General features: G+C 44.4%; 1 protein-coding gene across 1 annotated transcript in view; it reads left to right on the top strand.

The window, feature by feature from the left end:
* The window catches only part of GPC1 (glypican 1), a 316,953-nt gene that overhangs the window by 288,920 nt on the left and 5,354 nt on the right, over positions 1-22,679 (top strand). Inside the window, exons 5-8 of the mRNA XM_054039262.1 lie at positions 4,584-4,714; positions 17,932-18,051; positions 19,408-19,541; positions 21,543-21,718. Coding sequence (XP_053895237.1) covers positions 4,584-4,714; positions 17,932-18,051; positions 19,408-19,541; positions 21,543-21,718 — 561 coding nt within the window. The remainder of the gene's footprint in view (positions 1-4,583; positions 4,715-17,931; positions 18,052-19,407; positions 19,542-21,542; positions 21,719-22,679) is intronic.

Genomic DNA, 22,679 nt, shown 5'->3' with positions numbered 1-22,679 from the left:
CTTTTTCAGCCGGTTCCTTTCGAGAGCAGGAAGCAAGATCTCTCCTAACTTCTAAGAATACAGAGAGGATAAATTTAAAAATCCCTTTCTTTTTCTTCAACTCCATGTAGTAGGGCCAGTCATTCCAGTGAAGGGCGAGGCAATGGGTATCAGTGGCCAGACAGTGTCACCAGAAGGCACTCAATGTGGGATAGCCCCATGGAGAACGGAGGTGCATCCATGCCAGAGCACTCTGCATAGTCTGACAGAGCCTCCAGTCATCTACTCTAGCCATTAGCCATACCCTTCTGTGCAGAGTTCCATTGTGTGGAGGGAGCCGTCCACACACAGCTCATTGCTGGATTGGGACCTGTCTGAGCTAGCAGATTTAGAGCAAAATAAAGTAAATTCAAGAAGGGAAAGTATCATGGTAGCCCATCATTATAGCACATGATAAGTAAGATCTTTCATATGCATTTCAACACAGTCCATTTAACTAGATTTTTTACTCTTCTTCCTTCCTTTTATGCACTCACAGAACTGTATTTTGTTGTCGGCTGTCTTGTTCTTACAGTTCAGCTGTCTTTCTACTCAATATTACTGCCTATTATTGTTAAAACACACATTCAGGCCATGTCTCTTTGTTTCAGTGAAATGTTGCAAAGTAAAAGTTGAATCACTGCTCAGATTAATTTAGGCTGTTGTTACATATGATGTATCAGCCAGCTTTTATCCATATTAGTTTATGCTAATTAGCTTTCATTTCTAATGACCCAGATGGCAGGTTACCACAACTAATTGGAAGTGAATCCAGTAAAATGGTTAGTGAGTCTGGTTAAAAGGAGTGGGGAAGAGGAGATAACATCTGCTCCTGGGTTTAAACCTTGAGTTTGTGCATTAGCCTTTCTGACAAGGACAAGCCAATTGTTACCTGTCATTGCTCTCCATCTCGCCCCAGCAGAATGATTGGCCACCGTTCCTGAAAGATCAATCTGCAAGTCTAATTGATAGATTAGGTGGCATTTCTGTATGCTTTTTGCACTTGTTCCAGGTTCTTCTTGCCCAAAAGACACTGTTTTTGACAGTAGCTGACCATTAGGAGTAAAGCAGATCGGTATTCAAAGTATACTTGCACGTTGTAATGTTAAAGGTCATAATTCAAGCAAGTCACATAGCCGGGATGTTTAACAAAGGGTGGAAATTCACTGCCACTCTGCAACCTTCACTCTTACCCCATTGTTCGTAGTTGAAGGTGAAATTGTAATGACAAACATGTACCTACTGTATTATATGGGCAGAGTAGGGCAGGTCAAGTTAAGGGAGATGATTTACAGCAAGTGATTGAATGTTATCAATAACTTTGGGGATTTCTTTTCATCTATCAATATGTGTCCCCAGAATTAATGCATCCACAAGCTAAAATTGTTCAGAAAAGTTTTCTTGAAAAATCTTTTACTACTCCTAAACAGGAGCAGGAGTTAAACTTCAGATCCTTAATATTGCAACTGGGGCAGAAAATACCAAAAAGCCATTACACAATTGTGTGGCATGTTTGATTTTTCTACATCAAAGCAGCTGTTGGCTTTTACTATACAAAAACATTTTAATGGAGAAACGACGGTAATTTTTTTCAGTTCTTGATTAAGTTTAAAAAACAGCTAAAACAGTTCTTTTAATTTGATGATAAACAAGAAATGCTCCCAAGCTAACCCTCCCTGGCTTTGCAGCTGCTGTATCCCAGAGTGTAGACATGGGCAAGTAGCAATTTGTGATCCTTGCTCTTGAGTCATTGGGTAAGATTAGAGCAGAGTCTGTTATTTTTGTTACCCTCTGCTCTGGCCTGCTTGTTTGTCTCATCAGCCTGTGTCATGTCTTTTAGCCTGTAAGCACGTTGGGGCATGGCCTGTGTTTTCTGTATGTTTGTGCAGTGCCTAGCACAATGGGACCCCAGCCTGGCTGGCCTCTAGGAGCTACCATAATATAAACATTAGATAGTACAATATAGAGAATATTGTCAGTTGAGTTGTGTGTGTTATTAAACCAATTGCATTGAACTTTAGATCAAGCCCTTTATTATGGACATTACCCCCATAAGAACATAACATAAGAACCACCATACTGGCTCGGACCAAAGGTCCATCCAGCCCAGTATCCTGTCTTTCGACAGTGGCCAATGCCAGATGCCCCAGAGAGAATGAACAGAACAGGCACTTGCTAAGTGATACATCCCCTGTTGCCCATTCCCAGCTTCTGACAAAGAGAGGCTAGGGACACCATATGTTGTGTGTGTCTGAAAGATCCTCATCCCAAGCCCTTTGAAGTCAATGGGAGTTGTCTCATTGATTTCAGTGAGTTTTGGATCGGGCCCAGATTCGTTTCTATAAAAAGCATTAATTGTTCCTTCTTTGAGCCCTGTACAGTTGGACTCTTGGTGCTGGTATAATGGAGCCTGGTTTTGCAGGTTAAAGACACAGAAAGTAGTTCTAATAGAAATAAATGTAAGTTCTGTAAAACAATATCACTATGAAACATGTGACAGGTACAGAATGCATGAGGGTGCGGAGTGAAGAACGCTGGCAATACATACTCAAGCTGAGTAAGCCTTTGTACCATACCACACCATCCCCTGAGAGCAGTCTGGGTACCAACTGATGGGTAGAGTAGAAGAACTAGAATAGAACTTGCTCAGTCCCACTGAAGTGAATGGTAGCTTCCTTGAGTTTAGGACCTCAGGATTTGACCCTCTAGATATTGGGAAGAAAAAACAGCTTAGAGCAGACAGATCATTTTTCTGTATGGGCAGATAGCAGGGCTTCCAAGCATTTTATTAACACCATCCATTTCCCTCCACAATCTGATTTTATCCAATTCAGTGGTCTAGGTTATTTGTTAAGCAAAAGTGCATTGAAATCAGTACAGGTGCCAATACCCAATAGGTGGTTATAAGATATTTTTATGTCAAACTCTGTGGTTAAAAATAAAAGCAGTGCTGATTGACATTACTGTTAAGTCTATCTGTAGTATGATTCACTGCACAGGATTCATTAGAAACCTCAGGATTCTTCACTTACACCACGATCTCTTCCTGTGTACTGGATGTGTAGCGTTTTGGTGTGTGACTCAGTGTTGGAGTCATCCCATTTATTGTTTTGGAGCACTCAATAGAGGAAATAGCAGAGTGGAAGGATTGCAGTTCAAGATTTAGATGCAGTGGCAGAACTAGCGGTGCAGGGGGCTTGCTTTGGAAAGCAGTGGATATAGTAGAACAGGGTTGAGATGCATTGGCAGATCATGCACGGGGTGGAATAAGGGAGAGCGTGCATGGCTCATACGAACCTAAGCTTTTGTCAAGCCATCCAGTGCTGATAGTCCACTCACTCTTGTGCCGCTATACTCCACTCACAGATCTATACAATGAAATAAACATAGAGGCCAATACAGTGTTTATAGAGCAGGGGCTGCATTTCTAGGAAGCTGAGTGGCATCTCTTAGTAAAGACAAAGACATCAAGAGGAGACTTCGCACTGCAATTCTCAAAAGAAGAATCTGAACTTGATGGCAGTTTTCAGTAGTTATGAACCTGCAGGTGGCGGTGTACAAACAGTCCCATTTTTAATCCATTCCTTTAACCTCTACGGTCTTGTTTGTTTCTGGTCTCTCTGGACATTCAGGATATCAGCCTGTATGCACACTATGTTCTTTTGTAGTTCTCTAGTACCTTGCACGTATATAAAATTTCCTTCTGCATTAGCTTGTGTTGCTAGTAAAATCCAGCAAGGCATACATCCAGTAAATAACCTCTAGAACATGGATGAATGGTGCTCTGATCCATTGTCATTTCAGCTCCAGAGCTTGTGAGGTGCTGAAATCAATAGCAGCTTAGAGCACCGAGCACCTTTCACCCACCCCTCACCCACTTCTCCTCCCCTCTTACCAGTTTAGTTGCATGTGTTGTGCTCTATTGCTCCACAGGTGAGGTAGACATTTTCCCTTGCTGGTCATGCTTTATCCTGCCAGAGCACTCAAATCCAAAATGGTGCTTGGGAAATATTCACTGGGAGGAATTTTTTTTTCTCCGTCCCGGGCATGGGAGCCACACACATGTGCCTATTACTCATGAAACCCGTCTGTGGGCACTTTGTGTAAATACCACCATCTCCAAAGTTCTATTCATTGCAGCACTTGGTTGAAAGTTGAATGCAAGTCAGTAAGTGAGGGTTAGGTCAAGATCCTTGCTTTATATTTCTGCACAGATTCCTGTCTGTAGAACACCCAGTGCTCTCTGGTCATTTTGTAAGGTAGTGGCAGTCTGCAAAGAGATGCTGTAATAGCTGTTTCTTCCCTATGGTGTTCATCTGGAACTAGGGGTGTCCTTAGTGATGCATTTGGGCCTTATTTTGAATGCTGCCAAATTCAGAGTGTGAAACTACTGAAAATGTACACACAATACAAGTACCTGAAAGAGGTTCTTCAACACCTTCATCTACTGAGGGGTAAATGCTTGATTCCTCCCAATATAAATGTATGTACATTTTAAGTTAAACTATAATTTGATTTGTATAGTATGTACTTAAAGGCTGTTTCCATCTCTCTTATTTTACTAGATTCTATGCTGCTGGTGGCTGACCGGTTTGATGGACCATCCAATGTAGACACTGTAATTGGTACCATTCACACCCGGATTGCTGAAGCCATTTCTAACATGCAGGAAAACAGAGAGTCTATCACAGCCAAGGTAAGGAGCTGAGATCTGTGCCTAAAGTTGATATTAAATCAGTTGAAAATGCTCTGGCTACAGCCTTGTGCATTTTCTTCCAATACCATTCTACTGCCTTAACATACAGTAGACAGAGAGATTAAATGCCAGACTCTTTTAATTATAAGAAACCATTCACCCCATGCAGGCAAACCTTGTCAAGTGCTTCTGATTCAAACTCCTCCCTGTCTCCATCTCCAGCCAACCAACTTGGTACGTACGGACCAATACAGCCTGGTGTTGAATTCTGAATCCCTGTGGAAAGTGTGGTGGCATTGTATTATGGTGCCTCAACCGCTGTATCCAAGGGGGTTTTCATATTCTCACTGACCTAAGCTATGGACTGCAAGTTTGTGGGCTGTTTTATACTTGACCCATGAGACAACCGCTCTTGACAGCCATAGGAAACACTAAGAAATGGAAACATTTGGCTTACTAGGTTGTATTTATGGGGTAGGGTTGTGTGACAAAGTTCCTCCTCTATCTTGGTGGGTCCTGCGCTTATTGGCGGATTTGCTTGCCTCAGAGATTCACCATGTGCGTTGGGGAACAGCCCAGAGACCTTCCCCTCTGGAAGAACCCACAGTCCAGGTCAATTGGGAGGTTTGGGGGAACCCGGGCCCGCCCTCTACTCCAGGTTCCAGCCCAGGGCCCTGTGGACTGCAGCTGTCTAGAGTGCCTCCTGGAACCGCTGCACAACAGCTACAACTCCCTGGGCTACTTCCCCATGGCCTCCTCCCAACACCTTCTTTATCCTCACCACAGGTCCTTCCTCCTGATATCTGTTAATGCTTATACTCCTCAGTCCTCCAGCAGCACATCCTCTCACTCCCAGCTCCTTACACACACCTCACTGACTGGAGTGAGAGCCTTTTTATACCAGGTGTCCTGATTAGCCAGACTGTCCTAATTGATTCAAGCAGCTTCTTCTTAATTGGCTCCAGGTGTCCTAATTATCCTGCCTGCCTTAACAGGTTCCAGCAAATTCCTGTTTGTTCTGGAACTGCCCCGTTACCTTACCCAGAGGAAAGGGATCTACTTAATCTGGGACTAATAGATCTGCCTTCTATCACTCTTCTGTAGCCATCTGGCCTGACCCTGTCACAGTTGTTACATGGCAATCATCCTGTGAAGCAGGTTCTGCTGGTGCTCAGAGTCTCACAAGAGCCGTATTTCCAAGTGCTGTTTTATTGATCTCCACTTTCAGCACATTTAATCTACTAATCACAAGCACATGCCGCGGCTGCACGTGTAAGAAGTCTTGGCAAAGCAAACAACCTTCCTGGATTCCTGCTTTTCACACAAACATACCACCAAGCCTCCCAACCTGTCATTGTTATTCAGGGCTGAGGGTATGTCTTCACTACCCGCCGTATCGGCGGGTAGCAATCGATTTATCCGGGATCGATATATCGCATCTCGTTAAGATGCGATATATTGATACCCGAACGTGCTCACCGTCGACTCCGGAACTCCACCGGAGCAAGCGGCGGTAGCGCAGTCGACGGGGGAGCGCGGCCATTGATCCTGCGCCGTCTGGACCCCAGGTAATTCGATCCAAGATACACAACTTCAGCTACGTGAATAGCATAGCTGAAGTTGAAGTATCTTGAATCGATCCCCCCTCCCCCAGTGTAGACCAGCCCTGAGATTGCCCCCTAGAAAGCGTGTTTATTATATGGGGAAATAAGGGAGCTAGCCAAGGATGTGAAGGGTAACAAGAAGGGTTTTTACAGGTATGTTAGCAACAAGAAAAAGGTCAGGGAAAGTGTGGGACCCTTACCGAATGGGGGAGGCATCCTAGTGACACATGATGCGGAAAAAGCTGAAGTACTCAATGCTTTTTTTGCCTTGATCTTCACAGACAAGGTCAGCTCCCAGACTGCAGCACTGGGCAACACAGTATGGGGAGGAGTTGGGCAGCCCTAAGTGGTGAAAGAACAGGTTAAGGACTATTTAGAAAACCTGGACATGCACAAGTCCATGGTTACAGATCTAATGCATCCAAGGGTGCGGAGGGAGTTGGCTGATGTGATTGCAGAGCCATTGGCCATTATCTTTGAAAATTCGTGGTGATCGGGGGAGGTCCTGGACAATTGGAAAAAGGCAAATATAGTGCCCATATTTAAAAAAGGGAAGAAGGAGAACCCGGGGAACTACAGATCGGTCAGCCTCACCTCAGTTCCCAGCAAAATCATGGAGCAGGTCCTCATGGAATCCATTTTGAAGCACTTGGAGGAGAGGAAGGTGATCAGGAACAGTCAATATGGATTCACCAAGGACAAGTCATGCCTGACCAACCTGATTGCCTTCTGTGATGAGATAACTGGCTCTGTGGATATGGGGAAAGCAGTGGATGTGATATGTCTTGACTTTAGCAAAGCTTTTGATATGGTCTCTGTGGAGGAGCGGACTCACCCCTGTGGCGCCTCCTGCTGGTCGTCCAGGGAATTAGCTCACCAGCCCCTGGAGCGCCCTCTGCAGGCCGGTGATCCGCCTTGTCCTCTTCTCTGGCCCCTGTGTCCCTCCCAGGACCCTGGTGCCCCTTGCCCTGGGTGCTGCCCCCTGGCAATACCCCCACACACACACTAGGTCTCCCCTCCCAGGGGACCCCCACCCACTAACCCCACCTCACCTCAGGATAAGGCCACTGCCGGTCCCCAACTAGCCCCCCACTCTCTGGGGCAGACTGCAGTATAGGCCACTCATCATCGGCAAGGTTGGGTTTGGACCTGCTGCCCCTCTCTCTGGAACCCAGTGCCTCTCTGGTGCCTTGGACAAGGCCCTGCAGCCTGGGGAGTTGCCAGCCTGGAGCTCCCCAGCCCCGCCTCACTCTAGGCACCCTGAGCTTCCCAGCAGCCAGGCCCTTCTCTCTCTGAAGGCAGAGAGAGACTGTTGGGCTCCTGGCTCCCAGCCTCTTTATACCGGCCATCTGGGCTCTGATTAGGGTGTGGCGCAGCTGCAGCAACTTCCCCCAATTAGCCAGGGTTTTACCTTGCCCAGCCCCAGCTGTCTGCAGGGCTTTTCCAGCCCCTCAGGGCAGGGGCGGGTGTCCACCCCCCTACAGTCTCCCACAGTATTCTTGCCAGCAAGTTAAAGAAGTATGGATTGGATGAATGGACTATAAGGTGGATAGAAAGCTGGCTAGATTGTCGGGCTCAACGGGTAGTGATCAACAGCTCGATGTCTAGTTGGCAGCAAGTATCAAGCGAAGTGCCCCAGGGGTTGGTCCTGGGGCCGGTTTTGTTCAACATCTTTATTAATGATCTGGATGATAGGATGAATTTCGCCCTCAGCAAGTTCGCAGATGACACTAAGCTGGGGGGAGAGGTAGATACGCTGGAGGGTAGGGATAGGGTCCAGAGTGACCTAGACAAATTGGAGGAATGGGCCAAAAGAAATCTGATATGGTTCAACAAAGACAAGTGCAGAGTCCTGCACTTAAGAAGGAGGAATCCCATGCACCGCTACAGGCTGGGGACCGACTGGCTAAGCAGCAGTTCTACAGAGACGGACCTGGGGATTACAGTGGACGAGAAGCTGGATATGAGTCATCAGTGTGCCCTTGTTGCCAAGAATGCTGATGGCATATTGGGCTGTATTAGTAGGAGCATTGCCAGCAGATTGAGGGAAGTGATTATTCCTCTCTGTTCGGCACTGGAGTATTGCATCCAGTTTTGGTCCCCCCACTACAGAAGGGATGTGGACAAATGGGAGAGAGTCCAGCAGATGGCAATGAAAATTATCAGGGGGCCGGGGCACATGACTTACAAGGAGAGGCTGAGGGGTTATTTAGTCTGCAGAAGAGAAGAATGAGGAGGGATTTGATAGCAGCCTTCAACTACCTGAAGGGGGGTTCCAAAGAGGATGGAGTTAGGCTGTTCTCAGTGATGGCAGATGACAGAACAAGAAGCAGTGGTCTCAAGTTGCAGTGGGAGAGGTCTAGGTTGGATATTAGGAAACACTATTTCACTAGGAGGGTAGTGAAGCACTGGAATGGGTTACCTAAGCAGATGGTGGAATCTCCATCCTTAGAGGTTTCTAAGGCCCAGCTTGACAAAGCCCTGGCTGGGATGATTTAGTTGGTGTTGGTCCTGCTTTGAGCAGGGGATTGGACTAGATAATCTCCTGAGGTCTCTTCCAACCCTAAGATTCTATGATTCTATGAAGCAGGTTCTGCTGGTGCTCAGAGTCTCACAAGAGCCATATTTCCAAGTGCTGTTTTGTTGATCTCCACTTTCAGCACATTTAATCCACTAATCACAAGCACATGCACATGCCGTGGCTGCACGTGTAAGAAGTCTTGGCAAAGCGAACAACCTTCCCGGGTTCCTGCTTTTCACACACAGATACCACCAAGCCTCCCAACCTGTCATTGTTATTCAGGGCTGAGATTGCCCCCTAGAAAGCGTGTTTATTATATGGGGAAGTAGAACATCATCTGAACTGCAATGAGCACTGATGGCCCTCTGTTGTAAATGGAAGCGTTTGTAGAGGGTGGATACTCTATTCCACTCTGTACTTGACTGAAGCAGCAAAGTGCATTTGACAAGCTTTCTGAATTGGATCTTGTAGCAAAGTGCACTTGACTGTATTAGCACATAGAGCCAAGTAGCAGAGGTTGGGAGCTGACAAATCGCTGAGAAGATGAGTATGACAAATAGGGAAGGATCAAGGATAGAAAGAGCAAGGGAAGTGAGGTTTAAGAGCCACACCGCTTCCCTTTCCACTTCAGTCTGTGAGCACAGTTTGAAATCACTGGAAAAAATTGGATCACATCTGGTGCACGGCGTTTCTCTAAAGTGGTTACTTGTGAAATATCAGCCAAGGCTCTTGAGCTACTGCCAGTCGCGATGACTTTGACCTATCAGCTGTTGATCATCCATATCAGTCTTTATTTAAACTTTGAAAGTAAGCAGCCGATATATTTATTTTCTTACCCAGAGAAAGAAGGAAATATACAGAATATATGCCCATGGGTTAGCTGTCTTTCCAGACAAAGGGTAGAAATTTACACACGATGCAGTCATATATGGTCCATTGTATTTCTCTGTTATGTAGATATGGCACACTGCGATGCTCAGCTGATCCAAGATAACTTTGGTTTGGACACGAACAAAGGCTGTTAACGTAGTGCAGAGCTAAAAGACTAAGGTGTGCTCAGCACTGGCCCAATTCTGCTCTCAGAGATGATGTCAAGGGGGAATTTTACCATTGACTTAAATGGAAGCAGAGTTAAGCCAGCACTGAATGCTTTTGAAAATCACAACCTGAAGTCTCTCGTTCACGGGAAGAGCCAGAGGTGAAGAGCAAAGCCTGCAACCACGGTTCTGACTGATTTGGGGGAACAAGAAATGGAAAAGAGGCTCTCGGCTTCTATTTGAAATATATGTATTTTAGCACTTCTTGAAAATGTGAACCGATCAGTAGGAATTGGGATGAAGGGACTTCAAAATCTCTCACATGTGTAAAGTGGGTCAGTTAATTTTGGAATGTATCCAAAGAGTAATCTTGGCAGATGCTCCCCATTCATCAGGCTGGGTCTGTGCATAATGGTGCGATCGTGGTGGCCAGCAGTTGGTTACAGTCATGTTAGGGATGTGACTAATAAGTTTTTCACAGGGCTACCCACAAACGGTAAGGCTAATTACCTGAGAGGGCGGTGATGCACCTAGCTACCACTGTTACTATCTGGGTAAATTCCTCTTGCATTGGTGGTGGGAAAAGAGACCTTTTGATATCTGCTCCACAGAACAAGGTCCTTTGATAGGCGTGGTGTATGTTAATAATTTCTCAAGTTAAGTTTGTTTCAGTGCATTAGATTGTGGGAGGGAAAAGGTCCCGCTCATTCTCCCCTAATGTGATCTGATCCACCCAGGCCAGGAATAAAACTACTCAGAAAATAAACAACATTGCAAGCAGTGAAATCCCACAGCACAACTAGTCCCAAATGCCAGCCTGATGTGCAGCCAAGAGACGTGTGTTGCTGTCCTAACCAAGAAAGCATATATCCACAGTTACAGAATTTCCCAAAACCAACATCTGACTCATCATTTTGTTGTTTCGCTACAGTTTAAGTCATGTTCGGCAAACAGGGTCATTGTCTTTTATCAATGCTCATCTTTTGAAACAAAACCCAGCACCACCACAACCAGCACCATTCCTTTTTCTCCTCTCCCTTCAGGGAAACTTCTTGGCTGGGTATTGAATTGTTTCCCATCTGTACCCTCACTCCTGACAGCTAAGTCCGGATTTCAGACAGTATAAACTATAAAAGACTGCAAATTGCTATTTGCATAAAGGGAGTCTGTTGATTCATCTGTTAGTCTAAATTAGCATGATGGGGGGATTAGTCGGGTAAATCCTCTGGTTCAGTAAGAGAATAAACCCTGCAATGTAGCATATAGCATTGGAAATACACTAGGCTGGAGATTTCTTTTTTACTTAAAGAGTGAGTGTTACTTCTTCATCTCATATCTGCCAAAATGGCTAATTTTTAAACTTCCATGTGGATTACAGAGGTCTGGGTACATCCAAATATTTAGGTTCTTCACTACCATAATAGGAAGCTGCTAGAATTAGTATCTGAAAAACGCACATTGAGGTTTGAGATTCTATACCTACTCTAGAAGGGTTCAACCCAGGTTCACCCAATTTGCTTGCCCACATCTGATCTGCCATTCTCTCTGGTCTCCGGGTAGTAGTGGTATGGAGGTTAGTTCTGTTGCTCTCTGCTTGTGGGAACTGTGATTTCACATCCCTGATGTCACATTGTATGAAAGACAGGTTTATAAAATGATTTCAGATTTGAGTTTAAGCATCCTCAAATGCTTCGATCGTTTTGGGGGAAAATGGAATTCCAGTGTGTGGAAAGTTAGCACAAGCTTCTATTTTCAGGTAATTTTTCCAGAGAAGTTGGACATTTTACAAGGCAGGGGAGGGGAGATCCCTTTCTCAGGTACTGAGTAGTGTGGTTTTGTCTATGATCAGGTTAAAGTTTTAGACCAGACTCATCGTTACAGTAAGCATGTTCATAAAATAGCCTCCTGCCCATCGTAACAATTGGCCCAAATTTCCTTGCCAGTTACAACCATTTACCCTTTGCCTGTAAAGGTTTGCACAGATGTAACTCAGAGCAGAATTTGATACATTAGCTTCATGTATCAATGCATGCTGGAGAGAATTCACTCTGGCATCATTTCTCTAATGTTGTTCTCAACAACCCACTGAGGCTGATGTTAACAGCAGAGTAATTTGTGTTCCTGAACCCCAGCTGCCTTTCCCATGACTCTGAAGTGCTGTAACTAACAGATTCTGACGGAAAATGAATCTGAAGCTGGCTGGCAAATAGATAAGTCAATGATAGACCAAGCAGAGAGATGGATAGAAATACCAGTGCAGCACAAAACACAATGCTAATATAGCACAGAAACAGAGTAATCAATTATAATAAGGAAGAGAATAGAGGAATGAATGGATCTATAAATGTCATGAAGTGTTTTTCATTATTCTTCTATGTTTTTATATCCCTGAAAGAATTGTTTCGTAATAACCACAGTAATAGGACTATAAACGGTAAACTATAGCAATGAAACTGGATTAGTTTTATTTCTATAAAACAAAATTTTAAATACTTTATGTACAATTTTTAAAGATCTTGCACCAGAAGAAGTAGACAGATGAAATATTTGGATTGCCACAGAATTGCCATTACAATGCATGATTCAATATATGTGTTCTACCTGCACCTGTTTAAGAGGACAATATATTTAGGAAAGAAAGATTCTAGACTGAGGGCAGGAGGAGTGGATGCTTCCCAGGAATGCTAATTGGACTCACTCTCTCTGCCCTCTAGGTAATTTGTCAAAATCAGGTCTTAGCAGAAAGTTCACAGAATCATAGAAATGTAGAGCTGGAAGAGACCACGGGAGATCAAATACAGACCCCTGCACAAAAGCAGAACCGATTACACCTAAACCATCCCTGACAAGTGTTTGTACAGCCTGTTCTTAAAAACCTCTAGTGATGAGGATTCCACAACCTCCCTTGGAAACCTATTCCAAAACTTAACTATAGTTGGAGAGTTTTTCCTAATAGCTACCCTAAATGTCCTTGCTGCAGTTTAACCTCATTACAATTTCTCAGCATACAAAGAGCATTCAGCTGCTGGAGTGAAATGAGTTGGCAACACTTGCTAACATTCGAGTGCTTGATCTCTCTACATTAAGGAATTGTGTGCTAATGTACTATTATTTTAGGATCCGTTGATAGCTTCTGCCTGCAAATTCATACTTGGTTACATAGGCAACTACCCTGAAATTAAAGCCACCCAAAGAGCAAGTGGCCTATTCTGAAAATGTTCATGTTTCTTGAACCAAAATTACAAGAAACTCCCTCCTCCCACAGACCTTCTGTCAAAAACCAAGAGAATTCTTCTATTCAATTCACCTCTCATTTATCAACTTACAATTTCACAGGTCCAAATTAAGGCACCTGGTTCCTCATTAGGCCACTCAAATCTCCAGACATCTGTTCCGTTGGTCTGAGGGAGCCTGAATTTGCTGACCTTCCAAGCATGCTACAGAAACCATTGATTTGATTGGGTGTTTGAGGAAAGATGAGGGTATGCTTTTGGAAAGGATTGGCTACCACAGAGCCCATTTGTACTGATTTATTTATTTGGTTGGTTTTATTAATAATCAAAAGCACCCCTACAAAAAGCTCTGAGCATCCTATTAGTAACTAGGCATGCCATAACAATGAGATCCAGCCAGTAGCATTAAATACTGATGCACAAGTAAATGAACTCAGACAGCCAAGGACACTAAATAATCTAAATGGAAGCAGTGGCTTACCTCAGACAACCAATCCACAGAAAGGGAGAATTTGGGGTTTTTTATCACAGAAAACTAGGATCCCTGCTGATGATGCTGAAAGGAATGAAAATGCCAAAAGAGGCAGATCTCCTATTTCAAAGACAGGAATGCAGAGAGGCATCAGGCTGTCAGTCTAATAATGCTGTAAAAGGTTGGTTTTTTTAAATGGAGATATCCCATCTCCTAGAACTGGAAGGGACCTTGAAAGGTCATCGAGTCCAGCCCCCTGCCTTCACTAGCAGGACCAAGTACTGATTTTGCCCCAGATCCTGAAGTGGCCCCCTCAAGGATTGAACTCACAACCCTGGGTTTAGCAGGCCAATGTTCAAACCACTGACCTATCCCTCCCCCAGAGTTTCTTCTGACCCTGTTCAATTCAAAATATTCTTAATGCTTAGTAAATATTCGTAATGCTTCATTAGCAATGGTCTTTGTCAACACTGACTAATTAATCTTCACAACATGCCTGTGAGTCAAATAATTAAGTATTATCACTCCCAAGTTTACAGATAGGAAAACTGAGGCAGAGAGGGTAAATGAGTGGCCCATGGCTGCAGTGGAAGTTAATGGCAAAGCTGAAAATAGAATTGAGGAGATTCTCTTTTAAGGTTCTAGATTAAAGATGATTTTAAATTCTTGCAGGAACACTTCTAGTATATCAGTAATATTATTGTAAGGGTGGCTCCAGGTCACTCTGTACATATGTAAATGGATCTTAGACTCTTTCTTAATCCATTTAGAACACAGAGTGTTCAGGTAATAATGAAGATGTAACTAATCAAAAGGTCCCCTCCTCTGGGTGAAGGAAACAGTAACCAAATATTTAGAGACTTCATTTTCTTGCTTTTCAGCCTGTCAAGTCCTGTTTTTCTTGTTAAACTGCACTCGCTAGTGTTTCTCTTCCTCATAGTGAAAATAACTTTGGGCTGAGCCTTTTTTACAGCCGGATGATATTTTTAGGATAATTTTATTTTTATACTTCAAGCTACTGGGCTTTCTGGTTTGCAGCACTTTCTCACCCAGAGTGCGTGACAAGCCACACTCTGTCTACTCAAATCCTTCCTTGCAAAAAACATCAACGTACTGCTGTCACCTACTCATAAAGGTTCTGATCCAATGAAGGCCATTGAAGTTGTTGGAAAGACCCCAGTTGCAATATCTTAAAGCAGTGGTTCTCAAACTTTTGTACTGGTGACCCCTTTCACAGAGCAAGCCTCTGAGTGCGACCCCCCTAATAAATTAAAAACACTTTTTTATATATTTAACACCATTATAAATGCTGGAGGCAAAGCGGGGTTTGGGGCAGAGGCTAAGAGCTCGCGAGCCCCCAGGAAATAACCTTGCTGACCCCCTGAGGGGTCCCAACCCCCAGTTTGAGAACCCCTGTCTTAAAGCATGTCTGATGGCCCCTTTAGTGCACTGTGTGTCTGATTTTCTCCATCTCTCAGTCTGGATTGTAATTGCCTTGGCGTGAGGATCATGGTTTCCTTTGTGTCCTCTCGAGTGCTGAGTACCGCTTAGTCACATAGTCACTGCTTAACCAATATGAGCTGTAGGGAGTCAGCAGCATCTCAGTCACTCTGCGTAAGTACTTACAGGAGAATAAAGAGGGATGGGAGTTTGGATGAAGTAAGAACCAAACCTGAACACCTAGTGAGCGTAGAATGTATTGTCTTGAAGTATTTCTTTCTTGGGCTGACCCAGAAGCCATAGTCGGATGCTGGAAATCTCACAGATTCATCGCGTTTAAGGCCAGAAAGGACCATTAGCTCACCTCGTCTGACCTCCTGTATGTCACAGGACAGAGAATTCCACCTACTTACCCCTGTATTGAGTCCAGTAACTTGTGTTGGACTAAAGCATCTTCCAGAAAGGCATTCAGTCTGGATCTGAAGATATCAAGAGATGGAGACTTCACTGCTTCCTTTGGCAGTTTGGTCCAATGGTTAATCACCCTCACTGTGAAAAATGTGTGCCTGTTTTCTAATTCAAATTTGTCTGGCTTTAACATCCAGCTATAGGTGGTTCTTCTGCCTTCCTCCGCAGAGTTAAAGAGCCCTTTAGTAGTTTTAAATAGAGCTGGTATTTTCTCCCCGTGAAGGTACTTATACACTGTCATCAAGTCACCTCTTGAGCTTCTTTCTGATTAGCTAAACAAATTGAGTCCCCACTGTAAAGTATTTCCTTCAGCCCTGCAATCATTTTTGTGGCTTTTTCTGTCCCCTTTCCAAGTTTTTTCAGCATCCTTTTAAAATGCAAATACAGATCCACAATCAGTCTCAACTGTTTCCTTATACAGAGGCAAAATCACCACCACCCCCGCTTCTACTCACTGCTCCTCTGTACAGCCAACTTTAGTCCTTTTGTGCCACAGCATCGCACTGGGAGTTCATGTTCAGTTGTTTGCCCACAATGACCCCTAGATCCTTTTCAGAATCACAGCTTTCCGGAATGCAGTCCTCCATTCTGTAGCTATGGCCTCTGTCCTTGGTAGGACCTTGCATTTGGCTGTATTAAAATGCATCCACAAATTTTATCATCAGTGACTTTATCTTTACTTCCAGATCATTGATTAAAAATATTGAATAGTGTCAGGCTTAAAACCGATCCCTGTGGAACCCCATCAGAAACACTCCCATGTGATGTTGATTCCCCATTGATAATTACTTTTTGAGATCTGTCAATTAGCCAGGTTCTAATCCATTTAATGTGTGCTTTATTGATATTGCATAGTGTGAATTTTTCAGTCTGAATGTCATACAGTATTAAGTTCAAACAAATTACAGAAGTCCATTAATATAAACAAGAAATGAAATCAGATTTATTCGATGACCTATTTTCCTTTAAAAAAGCATGCTGATAAGCATTAATTATATTTCTATCCTTTAAATCATTATTGATTGAATCCTATGTCAGGTTTTCCGTTATTTTACCTGGGGTTGATGTTCAGGCTAACCACCCTCTAATTACCTCTGCTTACCGTTTGTGAATATTGGCACAATATTAGCACTCTTCCAGTGTTCTGGAATTTCCCCAGTAGTCCAAGATTTATTAAAAAATTAATATCAGTGGGCCAAAAATCTCCTCAGCCAACTCTTGGGTGTAAGTTATCCTATTGATTTAAAAAAATGTAGTCCTAGTAGATGCTATTTAACATCTTCCTTCGTTACTAATGGGCTGGGAAGTACTTAAGCATCCTCATTCCAAACACAGAACATAAATATTTATTGAACACTTCTGCCTTCAAAAGTGGAGCTATTCTAGTTGGATTTGCAGACCAGATAGATTTGGGATATTTCTCCCGGTCATCAGAATTTTCAACCCCAGGGATTATATTATTCTGGTCAGTATTTGTATGCATTTAAAATTTAACAATAGATGGCCCTGAAATATAATCTGATATTCTGGGAAAAGTAGCTGAGACCGCTTTACTTACTCACCAGCTTGTAAAAACGCAACGCCATCTTTTATCCTATATGTAATATACTATTTAGACCAGTTTATTGCTTCATAAACCATAGCAGAGAATAAACCATTAATACGTGTTCACTGATGTCAGTGAGAGCAAACGTGAATTGTTAGTTATTTTAATATTAATGTTTGACTGGAAATCTACAAAGGTGAATATTAGAAAGTACACTCCGTAGAATAGCTGTGGGAGAGAGCTAACCCCCAGCATTGCAGGCCTCTGCCTCAGCACTCGAGGTAATCCATCAGCTGCCATGCTGCTCTTGCCAGAGTCCAATAAGGTGCATTAGAAAGAAATGTCTCAAAATTGCTCTTGTGTAATTATGAACAAAAAGTAAGTGTCCCTCCCTCCTCTTCTGACATCCAGCTTCCATGTCCAGTTTGGTAACAGTCCTTGGAGACAGTGATGCTACCAGCATGAATTCACCGGGTGAATTAGTGATGATTTGTGTTATTGTGTTAAATTGGCAGTGTTGGTCCAGTGAGATTACCGCATAGCTGCCATTTGCACTTGTGGCTTGTTTGGACAGTACACTGGGATGGTTTCATTTTGGGTTGTAGGGAAAGGTGGAGGGTTGCCTGGCTTTTTCGTCTAAGACCTGATGAATTTTTAGAATCATGGAAGGAAAATGCAAAAATGCTAGAAATATTTTTCTTTTTTTAATACAGACTATGGTTACAGGTCCAAAAATTAGGTCATAATCGAAAAGATCAGGTGAGTGGGAGTAAATGGGGAATTCTGACAGAATTATTTAACAGGAAAAGTAATAAACACACAGCACTAATTAATGGGGAAAGCTATTGAACCACAATATAAAGGAATGTTTGTTTGGTTTGTTTGTTTGTTTTCAGGTTTTCCAAGGTTGTGGAAATCCCAAAATCAGCACAAAAGCATCCAGTGGAGAGGATAAGAAAAGAAGGGGAAAAGCTGTCACCGACGATAAATCCTCAGGGCTTGGACTGGAGAAGCTAGTAAGTGTCTCTCTGAATTTATAAAACATTTCCCTATTGGAATATTTAAAACTGCCTGCTCCAATAGTGGGCTCATCGTGTCTGTCCACGTCATGTGTCGGGATCGTCGCTGACCCGATGGCAGGGTGTTACTGAGAGCTGTGGGGACCAACCCTGTTTGGGGTCAGGTGGTGTGTTCTGTATAACACACGCTCAGAGCAAGCCCTCGGCTGTGCTCTAGCCTTTGGTGCCTTCCCAATAAACCCTCAGATGTGCCTATTAAGTAGAAAAAGTTACTGACCTGTAGCTATCCCACTGAAGACTCAACTAAGACAGTATTCTGGCTGCTGAGTTTCAGCTTCGTAGCACCAGACTGGTGGGACTCCCCAAGTTTGTCAAGAGGTTTGTTCCCTAAGGGTATCGGTAGCAGAGTGGAGCACAAGCCAGACAGCCCTTTCCTCCAAAACAGGCAGTTGTGCATCACCCTACTGAACTTCATCACTGCTCTTAGTTGCTTCTCTCTCTGAAGGTCTGGCCCTTGGTTTTTTAGACCTGGTTTTGCTCTGCCGTTTGTGTTCTGGAGCATCATCTCCTGATGATGATGTTGGAGTAGCTGCAATGTTGTCTCCCTGCAGCTTTGCTGCACTGTTGGTCCTTGTCTTTTATTGGACATTTCTGATTCTGTGGGCAACAGGCGGTGATCATCCTCTCTCCTCTCTGACAGGCTGATCCAACGCCTTGTTCTGTGCTGTCCCTCAGCTGCTTGTGGCTCAGCTTCTCAGCACTAGATTACAGCACCTGGATCATTCCCAGCCTCCCTGCTAGGCCGTTTTCCCTTGCTCAGCCCTCTGCCCTACCGATCTGCTTCTCCTACTCAGCCCTCCTGAGTCTCTCGGTCTGCCCATCAGAATCTGTTACCTGGCCTGCCCACTGCAGCCTGTTCTCAGCCTGCTGCCCACACTCTCACACCATCTCCCTGGGCCCTCATTCCAGGATCACACAATACCCGCTGTTGCTTAAAGAATGGTTTGTGGCCCTGCTGAGCTAATCTCTTCCCTTCTGTCTATTTAAATGGGCGTGGCTAGGAAGGAGCCAGCACATCATTGTGATACATAGCTTTAATATCAGCTGTGTTATAAAACAGAGGAACACAGCAGAACAGTCCTTCACATGTAAATGTTGGCCTCAGTTGGCCAGCTGCTTGGGCTGAGGGCTATTATTTAAGGTAAAGTTAGTGCTCTTTTCCTGTATGTGAAAAAACAACAGCGCTCTCTCTGTGTTATAAAATAAATGAGCTATAACCATCTAGCTGGATGACCCAGCCTCTGGGATTTAATAGATGTTTCCTTGGGCCCAGATTCTCCCTCCTTCTTACAGGTTTCTGATGCCAAAGGGAAGCTGAGAGATATCAAGGATTACTGGGTTGCCCTTCCAAGCACACTTTGCAATGAGAAAATAACATCTGGCTCGGTGAATGAGGACAAGTGCTGGAACGGAATGGCCAAGGGGAGGTAAGGACGGGGTGTAGAGAAGCAAAGCAAAAAATCTCCATACTAGAACTTAAAGCTGCTACCAGAAAGAGAAGATAAAGATAGGTGCAGAGATAAGCTAGTTCTTCCGACATCCCTGCCCCATGAAGCTTTACAGCCTGTGACATAAACTCCATTATAGAGGTCGTTTCACTAAAATATGGTTGCCCTGAAGGGCCTCTCCCTCAGTTGCTTCAACCCTAATCCCGTGTCCTCTACTCACCAGGGTCTCTAAGGTCGCAGTAACTTCCCTGGCCCCAGCAGGGGCAGTGTGAGGATCAGGATCCATTGAGAGCTGATCAGGGCAGTCAGGAATTCCTTTGCGTGAGTTCCTCTGCACCCCCTGAGCGGTTGCACACCACAGTTACGGACAGATCCCCTTCCCCTTCCTTCTGCCCTGGTTCTGAGCACCCCCAGGGCTAGTCAGCCCAAGGCACAGCTTGGTTAGGAGTCTGGCTGTGGCTGCCACACCCCTTGTGGGCCTCTCAATCTCAGCCCTAGAACTGGCCCTGCTGTCAACTCCCATCAGTTTAAAGGGCTCAGCCCCAGCCTCTCAGGAACAAGTGCAAAGCTTAACCCTTGCCCAGAGGCAGTATTTGAGAAACGGATGCCTTGAATTTAAAATGCGTTGCTCTCTTAGACTTTTAAACATCGAAGCACATTTGCCACAAAATTACGCACAGAATCTTCACACACTTTCAAAAGGCATTAAATGCCGTTAGTAGAATGGACAGTTTCGCTTTGGAAGAAACCCAGAGGCGCTGCTGGGAATTGCAAACATTTACCTAGTTACCCATTTACGCACTGTTCCCTCTTAGACTTCACCCCTTGGAAATTCTGCCGCCATAGAAGTACATTGTGCCCATGGTTTACCCTTAAAACATTGTTTTGGGGCCAGATCCTCAGCTGCTGTAAACATCATAACTGTGTTACCTGGGTAGCCTGATCTATGACAGCTGGGAATTTGGGCCTTGGTTTTTAAAATATTTTCAGGCATTGAAATGCCAAAGGTTTTTTTTTTTTTAAGTGCTTGACATTAAGCTGGGAGAAATGCAGCTTTAATGACTAACTAGCCAGCTCCCAGTTGATTGGGTATAAGGGTTTCCCAGCTGCCTTGTCAATCATAACAGGAGATGAATCCAGTAGTTCCAGTGCAGTCATGGACTCAGTCATGATGTATCAATTTCCTAATCTTCCATGTGGTGACGAACCCCTTTCTTGTGTAATGGGCTGGATGTCACGTGGGCTACGCCACTGGTGCCATCATGGGACCAGATCTCAACCTTGCACAGAGTTGACCTAGGCACTGGGGTGCTGCGAATCCTACCTTTCAGAAGTTGAGACACTCCACAACAGCTACCCTAGGGCTGAAGTAGCTTTAAATAGAGACCCAGGGGGTCATTATATTGTGTGATGTCCCTGGGGTCATTGTCAGCAGCGTGGGACAGAGTCTGGGATCTCTGGCTCTAAAAGAGTGAGGCTATACTGCCTCAGCTGAAATACCCAAGTCTGTTAGTGCATAGCTGGTAGCAATAGGCAGTCCAACCACTAGAAGGAGACAGAGGCACACTGTAAGCTCTGGGTTGCACATACAGTGGCAAATCCGCTGGCCTCCTCCCTACCCATTCCCGCCTCCCTTTGCCCTGCCAACCATGGACCCCCCAGCACAGCTGTGTTCAGTGCCTTGTGTGGGCCACCTGAATCCAGCCTTTTTCTTTCCACTGCGAGGGAGATCTCTGTAGTCAAAGAGTTGGGAGCTCAGATTGCACCTTACACTGGTGGAGGAGTATGAGCAGAAAGACAAACGAACCTGAAACATGAGGCTGCGATTGGAACACGAGTAAATACAATCATGATACTACCAAGCTGCAAAGCTCTCCCTCTCATAGATGGTAGATTATCAGTTGTAATGGCAACTGTAATACCAAGAGGAGAATTTACTGTTTGGGAAAAGCAATGTGAACGAATTGATTTCCTGTGTAGGTATTTACCAGAGGTGATGGGAGATGGTCTGGCCAATCAGATTAATAATCCAGAGGTAGAGGTGGACATCACCAAGCCAGATATGACCATTCGTCAGCAAATCATGCAGCTGAAGATCATGACAAACCGACTGCGCAATGCTTACAATGGGAATGATGTGGATTTCCAGGATGCTAGTGAGTACACCAGAAATCCAAAGTAATGGGAAAGGGATGAGGACAGACCGTGAATGCCAAGTGATTTCTGAATGACGGCTGGAGAAATTCCATTAATCCCAGTTCCTGGGAGTGCATGATAAAACGAGAGAGAAGACTAAATGCCCACATGCGTCCTGCAGTGGTATTTTTATTTAGATTGCACAAAAAGTGGGTGACTGTTTTCCAAACACTGATGAGGATACAGTCCCTGCCCTACTGCGAGTACAGGGCCTGATTCATAACAACTGCTGGCTCTTGTTATGGAACAGAACGGAGTGTGGGTTTGCATCCGGCCTGTGATACTCCCGCATCCAAAAGGACATTAGAATAACAGAATGAGGTGCACTGCTGACAGCACTGTACTGATGCAGGGTAACGTAGTAACCATTTGTGTTCTGCAACACCCCACATGCCACCTAAGAGCCTGTTCTGTATTGGAAAGGAAGTTGGCCACAACCCAGGATGTTTAACCTGCCCCCACCCCCAAGAAAGACGATGTGATGTGATCTTTAGCTGTCCCCTGAACAGCTCCTAGGGAATGGGGAAAGCGTTCAATTTGAGCGTCACCTCCCGAGCTCTAAGTCATGTATGGTTAGAGCTAGGCACAGCATTCCCTTCAAGACTAGAACCTGCACCCTTTCTGGTAGTGTGTGCACCAGAGATGTGTAAGTCAATGTAAGATCACAGACAATGCAGAAAGCGTTGTATGTGCTTCCATTTAGTGCTGGGGTGGCCAAACAAAATGGGGCTATTGCTATGCTAAGGCACAATCTACTGGCAGCTAGGGCTGAAATGTCTTCGATCTCCCGTGGCCATATTTGATCTCCATGTTTGTGTAACCATTAACTCACCTGTGAGGAATTCTTCCCATAGAGTGTTATTTAGCAGTTTGGAATTTAGAACCCCCCTGCCCCCCAGATTGCAACAGAATCAGAATCTT

Source organism: Malaclemys terrapin, chromosome 9 (assembly GCF_027887155.1).
Source record: "Malaclemys terrapin pileata isolate rMalTer1 chromosome 9, rMalTer1.hap1, whole genome shotgun sequence".
Taxonomy (NCBI): domain Eukaryota; kingdom Metazoa; phylum Chordata; order Testudines; family Emydidae; genus Malaclemys; species Malaclemys terrapin.
The sequence above is the reverse complement of the archived record's forward strand: the minus strand, read 5'-3'. Positions and strand labels throughout refer to the sequence as shown.